This window comes from Lepisma saccharinum, chromosome 3 (assembly GCF_977018435.1).
Source record: "Lepisma saccharinum chromosome 3, izLepSacc3.1, whole genome shotgun sequence".
Classification (NCBI taxonomy): domain Eukaryota; kingdom Metazoa; phylum Arthropoda; class Insecta; order Zygentoma; family Lepismatidae; genus Lepisma; species Lepisma saccharinum.
Window position 1 is genome coordinate 73007709 of NC_139231.1, and position 12489 is coordinate 73020197.

Sequence of the window (12489 nt, forward strand, 5' to 3'; positions counted from 1 at the left end):
GGATCAAGTTCAGCCTGCTGCCCTGTAGCGAGTTGGAGAACAACTTTGTGGCATGTCTAAATCAGTCTTTGTTTATAAAGTTCTTGGCAAACACAAAGCATCTTCTAGTCATGGTTGGTTCTTAGATCTGGTACAGTGTCGTGAATAAGGAATCCCGTTTCGTTCTGTCTCCAACGTCAGATACCTGTCTTATCTTTCAAAGAGTCTGGGGTTCGAGACCCGTTGAAGGCATGTAGTGGTTCGGATCCCACTTTAAAGTCCAGTCCCGATTAGCTTGTCTGTGCATAAAGTGAACTTAAAACTCAACAGAAACAACCTGTCTTGTCTTGTCTCAGTATCTTAACGCCAGTTCTTTATTCGCCTTGGTCAAAACGTTTGCCAAAGTTTGTGTTAAGTCCACTTTATATGTTCAGATAGACCAATTCGGACTGGACCTACACCGTAAAAAGTTGACTTGAGAAATGATGGTCTAAGCCCGTCCATTTTCGCTGTCATCCATCTACCCTAAAAGAATGACGTGACCGTTGTTAAATCATTGCGTGGTTACACTAATTAGTGTAATTTTAATGAGTCAGTGATTAAAAATGTATTTATGGTTCACGCAATTGTAATTTATAATCAATATGTAACTTCATGCATGAAATAATATTAAAATTTAAATAAAAATACGATTGCTTCCCGTTTTTGTAAATTAACGGGTTATTGTTAAAGTTTAACGGTAGAATATTGTAACTTGGACAATCGGGAAAGCCTTTCTAGTCTTACATCTATATCTTCACATTAAATACATGAGGTTAATATTTAATGAAAAATTAATTTAATTTTTAGATAGCCATTAGTGAAAACAGAACAGCCTGTCTGCAATTTATGTAACACATGGTATGCAAGTTATATATATAAAAGTAACTTACACTTGCTTTTGATATGACGGACGATAGCTGTTGTGTACGTGTACGAGCCAGGATTTTTCGAACCTTGGATTTAAAATAATAAAAAAAAAAAACTTGTGTATTGGAAATTTGTTAGGGGAAAATAGTACTAAATAACTTACAATATAGCTGTCACTATGTGTATCACTTGTGACTAATTAATGCATAAAATACTACTTTTGACAGAACTCACACAGCAGAAAATTTATAATTAGTGCAGTTTTTCACATGTTCAAAATGTAACGACTAACGAAACACTAAAAATCTGAATTTGCATTACTTCTCAACTTATTATGCATGCAAAATGTGTTTAGTACGTCATTTTATTATTTAGTATGTTATTTCGGCCTATTTGTCAATGTTATTGCGATTATGAAAATAAGTTGCCTATATCTACGGTACACTCCGAACTCCAACGGCATTGCAATTTCTTTGATTGTTTGACTCCAGAATTTTTCTTATTACACACGGATTTACAATTACAGATAGTTATGTACTACAATTTTTTTCTTGACATTGAATCTCGGTTTTAAAATATGTTTCTTTCTGGAGTTTTTCACGTCTGACGGAAATGCGTTTATCACGCCGCTCCGAGTGAAAGCGACTTAGAGACAAATCTCGACAAACTCACGAACTAAAATGGACAGTCATTTGTTTTCTCCTTTCGCTTCCCCTTTGCTCGTGCTTGTCTCATTGCATTCCAATGTGTCGAGGAATGGGATATCGACCCTTGTTTTGGATGCAAGTGTAACGAAGACGTGATTACTTGTTTATGCATATTGCCAACATCAAATATCACCTCTCTGCTTTCACCTGTGTGTGTATCATTTTCTCCTTAACTCTGGTACAAACACCTAACACTAGATCGAGATTAAGGCAACGAGCTGTTTTAAAAACTCGACAACAGCGCCAGAGGGTTTTTCTCTTCTTGGTAGAGCTGTAGGCTTTAGCCCTCAAAGGGTTGTTGCACCACAGAGTTTGGTTTAGAACCTAATTTTACTCCCTGTTTCGTTTTGGGACAGTGCTAGGAGAAAGCAAACGCCTGTCATGTAACTCGGATATCAAGTGACATGAATATGAATTTCAGTCGAAGCCTCGTATGTATGTTTTTCCTCCCTCGTTGCAAAGAAAGCCGAAAAACGCGATTATTATTTTAAAAAAATGAATTCGGTGAATTCTTCATCCACAGTAAGAACTAAAATGGTGTACACAACAGTACATGGTTCTTATTAATCTTCTTAGCAGGGTGGTAGACAGGATTTTTTTCTGGTGAGACCCAACCTTCGATTTAAAAAAAAAAAAAAAAAACATCTGGAAAACTGTTGGGGAAATACTAGTACAAAAGTAACAACCTACAATGTACCCGTCACTGTGTATATCAATTTTGATAATTGTATTCATAAAATAATAATTTTAACAGAAAGAGCAGGACATGTTGATTTTCACAGAATAAGCATTACAAATGTGGCGAAAAATGCGAGAAACACTAAAAATTAAGTAGCATCTCGTTTTATACACTTAAAAGTAATTTTGAGAAACCATTAAGGCGAGGAGGGACAATTTCCCCTAGGTCTTTCTCGCTGGGGCAGCTGCTGATCACTGTTGCCAACTTCGCTGTTTTGGAGCCAGATCTGGCTATTTCGTGCACTCGTTTGACTGTGAACTGTGGCAACCGCCCTCTGCCCCACTATGATGCCACCACTGGCTCCGGCCCATAAATACCAACTTTTGCCATGAGTGTACATTTTGCACGTGACGTGATATTAGTATAGCTATAGGCTGCGTCAACCACCTCTTCTTTCCTCCCCATGTATTTTTATATATAGCGCTGTGGCTAAGATGAAGATGACAATTTTGTTATCCGGGAACCCTTTATTTTCGATTTTATATTAACATCATTGGATTATTGAGATGGGTGATGCCGCAGATCTAGGCGGTGAAAACTAAGAATAAATTGCCATCACTTTAAAGCTAACGGTAACAGCAGCACCCCCACCCCTCTGACAACTAAAATTACCTTAGTAGGCACTTTATGCAGCCTTCGTTAATCTAGCTCCTTGAAAGTCCTCTTTAGCTATATTAATGGTGAAATTTAGCTCTATTATGCACATCAGGTTTGGCAACACTGCCAGGATGGCCGTAGGAGGCAAGGAGAAATGCAATAGGCTTATGGGACCATTATTTTATTCGTTCTCTCGGGAATATCAAACATCCGATGACGTAGAAAAGTACATGGACGGAAAAAGGACACGTTGAACTATGTCATAGTAGTAGGAAAAGTCGAAACTCCCATTTGATGAGCCGTAACTTGAAGTTGATGTCCCATAAGGAATACATGGGATTCGGTAAATACTAATTAATCATATTTTTCAAAAATCGTATAAGGCTTAATAATCAACTTAGGAAACCGCTTCCACTTGCCACATGGGGAGAAATTCATACTCTTCATTTCTCCCCGAGATCTTTTTAGTAGCATTGCTCATTCCGACGATATTGGAATAAATGCATGTCTGGTGCGTAATTGTCCCTCTTCGCCATAACGTTTTTCGATGTTTTCGCAATTTTGCAAATCGTACTCTAGCACATACAATAGTGTAGCATTTGTATGTGGGTTAAGTTACATGAAAGCAAACCAGTCAACAAATGTTAATCCCACTTTCTTTAATTCAGCGCGTAAAAATTTATTAAGAAATTGGCCACTTTTGTTTCTTTAGGCTAAAGATTTTGGCAAAATTTCGGAAGAGGCCCGGGCCCGGTAAACCCATGTTTCGTTACGTCATAGGACACGAGTATAAAGTCTATGGCTAAGCCGACATTACTCTGAAACCATACCAATGCAAATACTCTTACTCTTATCCCGCAGATACCTATACTTTAAAATTGTAACAAATAAAAATTGTTCAAAGTAATTCATTAATTGTAAGCAATCCACTGCAACTATATTTAAGAATTACGTCGGAATATTAAAATTGATGTAATTTAATCACAAAATCCACTTTTGAAAAACTTTGAATTTTGCATGATTTCTAGGATATTTATAGATTTCGCGAAAGTGACGTGCAGCATAATTGCGGACTTAGCGAATTAGCCAAAAATCCGAAAAAGTATAGGCTGGTATAGATGAATAAATTACAACCGATACACTGGCGTACGCAGAGGAGGGTGACGGGGCTACAGCCCCTTCCGAAATTTTGAGAATATCAACATTTCCGAATTAAAGCAGTGAAGAATTTTGGAAAAATCACAGTGGTAAATGCAAATCGCCCTTAAAATGAGCACCGATTGCCATTTTTGAGAGTTGAAAGTTCTAAAAATACGAAATATCTTATTGTTATCCACCTTTACAATTCCAGCCCCCCCCCCCCCCGAAAAAATACTGCGTACGCCAGTGAACCGATACGGGATCGGCTGATACCGATACAACAAATATATTTGCTAGTGCCTCCTTTTGGAACGAACCGAAGCAATTTTGAAAAGCGTAAATTTTGATTCAGATATCAATATCTGTTGGTGGCGAAAAAAAAAAGAAAAGTTAGATTCCCATAAGAAAACATGCGTGAAGAATTTTAAGTACTCACCCCTCCCACTGACGAATGCCCACATGTCTAAGCACGCGGCACCAGATACGATAACCGCCTTCTTCGGTGGCACGCAGCGCATATGATAGATCTCCACCAGCTCTTCGCTGCGCTTGGTTCACAAGTAGGCGCGATGCATGCCGGGAAATATATTTTTTCACTTCGGCGTCCTTGAAATACGAACCTTCAGGGCGCGTTTTTTTTTTGTTTTTTTTGCTTGCTGTGCATTTTTTTGGAGTCGTAAATCGTTGTCTGATGCTGTAATTTACGAGTGGAGAATGGTCAGTTTTGTAAGTTGTGCCTCCCCGATAGCGTAGTGGCTAAAGCTATCGTCTTGGGAAGAAATGGTGCTGGGTTCGATCCACGGTGGAGGTACACCCCTAGGGAAGGTCAACTCGGGTACTGGCCCGAGGTTTCAGGGTGCTACATAAGAATCGTGTTCATACGTATATTTCAATCAAAAACAGTTAATGTACGCTATTCATTAAATTATAAAATGAAACCATGAACATTATTTTATATGAAACAATGTAAATGTAAAATCGCTACAGTGCAGCGTAGAAATTCAATGAAAAGCAAACAAAAGACAATATGATAAAGATTGTTATTGAATATGATTAAATATTGCCACTTAGTAGGTAAAATAATATTTTGATATTGAACACACTCAGTTCTGTAATTAAATGTGTATATATGCATTATGTGCACACACACACAAACACATCCACACACATACATATATATAATGAACGTCGCATAGGTTGCCAGTGGCGCAACCAAAGGGGGCAGGGAGTGCATTGCCCCCTCCAACCTTGGACGAAAATGAGTTCTAGGGGGGCAAACATTGACGGCCAAGTGTACCTGCAGGGGCAATTACCGCCCACAACTTCAAATTTTATGCAAATAAAAACACTGTTCGTAAAATTTTCTTGCTCGCTACGCTCGCAATGCCTTCCTTTCTCGGTCTTCTCAAGTTCAGAGCGGTAGTTACGGAAGCGGAGGGAATCGGCCCTGGGCACTGATCGATCTAAATAAAACTAGTTGTAAATTTCATTGATTGGTTTGTGGTTTTAAGTTCGCTTTGCGCACAGAAAGGCTAATCGGGACTGGACCTACAGTTTAAAGTGTGACCCGAACCACTGACCCCTTGATCACAAGGCGACAATGTTACCACTACACCATCGGGGAGGCACAAAAGTTGTAAAAGAGAGAATGCATTGGCGTCCGCGTCCTATTAAATCAATATTTATTTCAGCCTGGGGAAAAAAATTGGTTCCAAACATTTTCTTGCTCGCTTCGCTCGCAATATCTCATTGTTCTTTGTAATGCATTGTAAATTACCAGACAGAGAAATAAGACTTGTGTTAATTGGTTTTGTCATAAATGCATGAACAATTGTTTGAAGGAAAGCGAGCGTGCACATTTGAGACAATTTATGTAATTTTTTTCTGTTGATTTATTGTGAGATGGATGAATTGGTTTTGTAATGTATTTAAATAATACAGGGTGTTTCAGAGCAACCCAGACACTACCTTTTTCACGAGAACGGGAGATCGTATCAATTTGAAACAAAGAAATGCACCACTCAGTTGGGCCCAAAGAATCCGTAGAAAGTATTTGCAACAGCCCGAAAGCCACCCTTTGTAGTTTTAGTGGGGGGCACATGCCCCGTTCGTGCGATTTTCAAATGGGAAGGGTATGTTTGGAATGCAGATTCGGAAAGGCGGGGAAAAAATACGATTGTCATATGAAACATTATCTGTACCACCTACCATTTTCCGTGTAGAAAATGGTTTTGCAAAAAATGGAAGGTGAGCCAAATCGAGTATACCGAGCTTAACGATTAAGATGAGTGCAGCACCATAATAGTTTCGGAAAGTTCAAGACACAAGCTTTCCAACGATATGCCACGTGCTGACTGCGGGACTAAAAAAGGATGAAACCGCGTGACCCAAAAAAGGGGGTCGAAAGTTATGGAAGAACTCGAAAATGTCAAATGGCAAGGGGGGGGGGTCGAGTAATACCTCGTTTTAAAGGTCACAGAAAACGTGAAAAGGATGCGAAAATGATTTTGTAATCCACTGACCGGTTTCAAAATGGCGACCAAAACAATTCCGACCCCTGAAGTTGGCGTTCCAAAGTGAGGAATTACATACGTAAATAGCAAAACACAAACACTGGACAGAGTACATGAGATCCTGTACAAAGAATGCCAGCGGAACAGCTGTTTATTCGTGACAAGGTTTCTAAATAGTTACTGGTTCGCTACCATTGTCAGACCATGCCACCCGTCACATGTGTCAGTGTACTGAACGTCCGGGTGAGAGGTTTGCGGTTTTGTATTAGTACATGCCTCTGTGAGTGTACAACATGCAGTGAGTAGAACTTCAGGTCCATTGTGTACGAGTAAGAATAAGCATAAGCCCACGTGTTGGGTAGGCTGCAGTACACAACACAGCATGCTGGCCCAGACGACAAATTACAAAGTTCGCCAATTGCCGGTGCGTCCAGTTCCATTTGACTGCACGTACGCTGTTCCCACTGCCCGGTTCAACAAAGGCAATCGGAAAGTACCACGGGTCGAGGTGTGACGAGCTCTCCTGCATAGCAGTCGGTTCCAGTGTGCTTCCACTGATAACGCGAATATGCCCCTGCAATCTTGGTCTCATTCACCGTTCTCTGTTACAAGTGGTTGCATCGTCGAAGGCATTGTGTGGTACCTCAGGACGTTCTACAGTGCATTCTTCGAGGATAGTGTGCATTCCTGTACTTAATTCGCAGTGGCAAATTGTTGAATGTGAAGTAATAATGCCTTTCACGAACGAAGAAGCATTTGATATGCTCATGGTGTTGGGCGAGTGCCAACGAAATAGTTCTGCTGCTGCTCGTGTCTATGCTGCAAGGTATCCCGATCGGGAACAACGTTCAAGAGATGTTTTTCGCACCCTTGCCGATCGTGTACGCAGAAGGGGCAATGTTCGGCCTTCTAGCAGTCACAAACATGAACGCATTACTCGGGCTGTTCGAGATGAGAGGTCTGCTGGTGTACTTGCAGCCTTCCATCTCAATCCTCACGTGAGTATCAGGCAAGTTGCTCATGATTCTGGTGTCAGCGCAATTACAGTGAGAAGGATTTTAAAGGATCACAGATTTCATCCGTACCACGTGTCCTTGCATCAAGAGCTACACGGATTTTCAAAGCAGGCTAGACTTTTGCATGTGGGCTCAAGTTCAAGTGAATGCAAATGTTCGATTCTTTGACGAAATGTTGTGGTCTGACGAGGATACATTTAGAAGTGATGGTCAGGTAAATCTGCACAACATGCATTACTGGGCCGCCGAAAACCCACGGTGGATGCAAGAGGTTGATCATCAACGTATATGATCTGTGAATGTGTGGTGTGGATTCATCGGCGGACGAATAATTGGACGTCATTTTTTTCAAGCGAGGCTTACGGGTGTTTTGTACCGCACATTTCTTCAAGAACAATTGCCCAGTCTTCTCGAAGTCGTCCCCTTACACATCAGAACACACATGTGGCTACAACAAGATGGCTGTCCAGCACATTTTGAGCTGACAGCGAGGAATCAGGTGCATGCAATGTTTCCTGGTCGCTGGGTAGGTAGAGGTGTGCCTGTGCCCTGGCCTCCTAGGGCACCAGACTTAACATGTTTAGATTATTGCCTCTGGGGACGACTGAAAGAAACCGTTTACCAAAATCGCCCTACAACGAGGGACGACATGATCGAGCGCATAGTTGCTGCATGCAGGCAGATTAGTGAGGCAGAAGTTATTGCAGCACAGAATGATTTCAGTGTCCGTGAACAGAAATGCATTGAGACCGAGGGAAGGCATTTCGAACATCTACTGTAAGTTGGTAAATGTGCATCACATTGGGTGCTTTACCTATTCTCCTCGTTTTCGTTGTTCATTGGTTTCTGATTACTCTTTCGTTTTTCTTATCATTTCAGTTAGGCCTATTTCTCTTGTCAAACAATGGATTGGAAATCGATTGTGAGAAAAGGACCTTTTTCGTTGGCGAAGCAGCCGTTAAACACGCCAACGAATTCCTTATTGTGCTTGACAGTAAACCATTCGTTGCCAGTCCTAAGCCTGGAGAAAGTGTGCAGGACGGTCAAAGTTGCAGCTCAAACAAAGGTTACAGTAGTACGGTGTTTCAAGAGCGGACCCATTACCATAATTGTTTGTACAGGATCTTATGTACTCTGTCCAGTGTTTGTGTTTTGCTATTTACGTACGTAATTCCTCACTTTGGAACGCCAACTTCAGGGGTCGGAATTGTTTTGGTCGCCATTTTGAAACCGGTCAGTGGATTACAAAATCATTTTCGCATCCTTTTCACGTTTTCTGTGACCTTTAAAACGAGGTATTACTCGACCCCCACCCCCTTGCCATTTGAAATTTTCGAGTTCTTCCCTAACTTTCTACCCCCTTTTTTGGGTCACGCGGTTTCATCCTTTTTTAGTCCCGCAGTCAGCATGTGGCATATCGTTGGAAAGCTTGTGTCTTGAACTTTCCGAAACTATTATGGTGCTGCACTCATCTTAATCGTTAAGCTCGGTATACTCGATTTGGCTCACCTTCCATTTTTTGCAAAACCATTTTCTACACGGAAAATGGTAGCTGGTACAGACAAATGTTTCATATGACAATCGTATTTTTTCCCCGCCTTTCCGAATCTGCATTCCAAACATACCCTTCCCATTTGAAAATCGCACGAACGGGGCATGTGCCCCCCACTAAAATCACAAAGGGTGGCTTTCTGCCTGTTGCAAATACTTTCTACGGATTCTTTGGACCCAACTGAGTGGTGCATTTTTTTTTGTATCAACTTGATACGATCTCCCTTTCTCGAGAAAAGGGTAGTGTCTGGGTCGCTCTGAAACACCCTGTATATGTTGTAATATGTATTAAGGAAACTTTGGATACGCACACAATTTAGTGTCCACGTTGCTCTAGTTGTATTTTTGTTAGAAACATATTGTACATATTAATGTAAAAAAGAACTATATTTGGAATGCATTTATCAAGCATTTCCTGTCTTTCACAAATAGTTTGTGTGCTTATTTTCCATTATTAATGTGAAATTGAACGTGTTGAAAAATAATTCAAACCGTTAGTTTGAACACAAATATTTAGCACCAACTTCTACCTTTTTTTTGCATAACTTACGAGGATAATAACGTCTTTGATACTGCTACTACTACTACTACTACCATCACCACTACTACTACCACTAATAATAATAATAATGTTGATTCTGGGTTCAAATCCCGGCTTGGGCATGGATCAGTGGCGTAGTAGCCGCCCCCGCAACCTCCGCAATCCGGGTGGGGGGGGGTGCTCCGAGGTGTAGGGGCCCCGCGATGTTCTCCTGAAATTTTATATACTCCCAGTAATTCAACAGAGTGTCGCTTAGAAAAAATCTATAAGAAACAGAAATCTGGTTCCCAGTAACGTATCACATGACGTCTGCGATAATAAGTAGCGTATTGTCCCACCCAGAGGTGCCCTGACAACTTGACATATGGGCCCCCTCCGAAATGCAGAATTACCTTACTTGCTCGCAGATGGCCATCGATTGGAAAAATCCCTCATCTCGTACCTTTATAGCAACGTAACGCTATCGTAAACCAGTGTAGTGTGTCCATTCTGACTGTCTATGAATCCAGTATAAAGATTGATTGATTGATTTTATTTTACTTCGCGTTTTGTGCCTCTTGGCTAATATGCGAAGATGGGGATGAGTGATGAAATTATGTAATTGATGAATGGACATTTCACAAACAACCAAGTCCGAGCGGGATTCGCGCGATGTGCTAACCACTTTTTTTTTAAATATATATAAAGGAATATCCCTATTCGGCAGTATCCCCCGTCATACATTTTCACAATCTTTCACACATGTCAATATTCACTGTATTCACAAACATCCAAGCCCGAGCGGGATTCGAACCCTGAACCCCTAGCGTTGCAGCGCGATGAGCTAACCACTCGGCCACAGGGTCCGGCCCCAGTATGAAGATTTAGTTGCTCAACCAGTCGATACCTTAATTGCTGTACAGTACAATAAAAATCAAACTTTGTAATTGGATAATAAACTTTTTCGAGCAAGGTCTCATCTCCAGGAAGCTATCAACTCGCGGCAAACCACGGCACCTAGCGACCTGTTGAGTGAGATGAGTCAAGGTAAAATGGATAATAAACCTTTTCCTGCTCCCACAAAAATAGGCAATAATTAAGCTGGAGAGTTCAATGAACTTCAAACTTGGTAATTCATGATTTTCTACCACTAATATACATATTAGTTTTACATGTGATAATTAAAAGATGTAACTTCGCACCAAATATTTTCAAGAGGGCCCCAAGCCTTTTCATATGGAAATAAGTATTGAGATAAAGATAAATTTTCACACAGGGCCAGTTTCCACTCTTCTGTCACGCAGCGTATACAGCGTATGAGTTAAATGTCACCATTATTTTGGAGGGTTTGGTGAATTATATTTTTCTGGACACTTCTGTCGAACCAGTTCTTCTTTTCCAATGTGTTACGATTCTGTGATCTACAGAGTTCGAAATGAAAATTCCTAGCTGTGAATTTCCTTGTTCGAATTTGGGATCAACTTGGAGACAATGTACAGGGTGTCCCACGAACGGCGCAACTGGGAATTAAGAGTGGCGTTACTTTGTAACCGAAACCTGTACATACATAAGTCATACACCAAATGTTAGCCCTGTCCAAGTAGATATTTTTAAAGATAGAAACAACAAACGGGGTGCAGTGTTGTTCATGCAGTGTTGCCAAATGTAAGTGAAAGTGTAAATTTATTTTTCCACAAAGCATGGAAAATTGCATGTCAAACATTCGTACGGAAATTTGGACGTCAATTTCCACCTTGGGTAGGTGGACTATTTCGCCATCTATAGTTCAGAGAAGAAAACCGATCGTTTTCGCGTATAGCCAATCCTGAAATGCCTCGTAAAGGCGTACAGGTCCAAATGGGTGTTTTAAAAAAAATATGAGGTACAGTGGCAACACTGTTGATGTTTGAAGGCAACAAAAGGTGTGTTTAGCGATGGTCTATGACATGGAAATACTGGAAACAGGAAAAAAAGAAAATGAAAATTATGGTGAAAAAAGTGTTACTTACCTACTCCTGGCAACCATGCAATGCGCGTAACAGGCAGTGTAGCTTTACAAAAGATGTTGAAAATGACAACCATTTTCCCTGAGGCATTCATCAACACGTTTTATCATGTTGGAAGCAACTTTATGCAAGGTTGATTGGTTTATATTGTTAATGGCTGTGCAAATGTTTATTTTTAGATCATCAAGTGTTCTTGGGTTATTAATGTAAACTGTTTGTTTCAAATAACCCCACAGAAAAAAATCTGGAGACCGTCAGATGCGGGGAGCGACTGGGCCATAAGTTTTTGCTTATAATGTGATCGCCAAAAAACTCTGCCAACATGTCTAAAGTTTCATTAGACGTGTGACATGTTGCGGAGTCTTGTTGAAACCAACAATCACGTTCATCACGTTCCAACAGAGAAATCAACTGTGTGATAAGGTCACGATAAACAATTCCTTCAACTGTTGTGTTGAAAAAGAATGGGCCGATTATTTTTCTCCGCGAAATCGCGCACCATACACCGATCTTTTGTGGATGAAGTGATTGTTCATGTAACAAATGGGGATTGTTACTTGACCAGTGTCGAGAATTTTGACTGTTGACATATCCATTTAAGTGGAACCATGCTTCATCCGTGAAAAAAAAACCTTATCCAAAATATTCACACCATTGTCTCTAATAAAATTTCTAAACCACTGGCAGTATCTTACACGTGCACCTTTGTCTGCTTCCTTCAGTTCTTGCACAGCCTGTACCTTATATGCACGTAGGTGCAATTGTTTTAACGCTCGGTGAGTTGTTGTTTTTGATACACCTGACTGTGCAGC

General features: G+C 40.6%; 2 protein-coding genes across 3 annotated transcripts in view; one reads left to right on the plus strand and one right to left on the minus strand.

Annotated features, from left to right (window-relative positions):
• LOC145985133 (putative G-protein coupled receptor Mth-like 1) overlaps positions 1 to 4588 on the minus strand; it is a 43556-nt gene extending 38968 nt beyond the window's left edge. Inside the window, exon 1 of the mRNA XM_083118778.1 lies at positions 4508 to 4588. Coding sequence (XP_082974904.1) covers positions 4508 to 4532 — 25 coding nt within the window. The 5' untranslated portion in view covers positions 4533 to 4588. The remainder of the gene's footprint in view (positions 1 to 4507) is intronic.
• The window catches only part of LOC145985130 (RNA helicase aquarius), a 195012-nt gene that overhangs the window by 123426 nt on the left and 59097 nt on the right, over positions 1 to 12489 (plus strand). The window contains exon 1 of one of the 2 annotated variants that reach the window (XM_083118775.1): positions 92 to 113. The exons of the other annotated variant lie outside the window; for it this stretch is intronic. Coding sequence (XP_082974901.1) covers positions 111 to 113 — 3 coding nt within the window. The 5' untranslated portion in view covers positions 92 to 110. Of the gene's footprint in view, positions 1 to 91; positions 114 to 12489 lie in introns of those variants that run through there. 2 annotated transcript variants of the gene reach the window in all.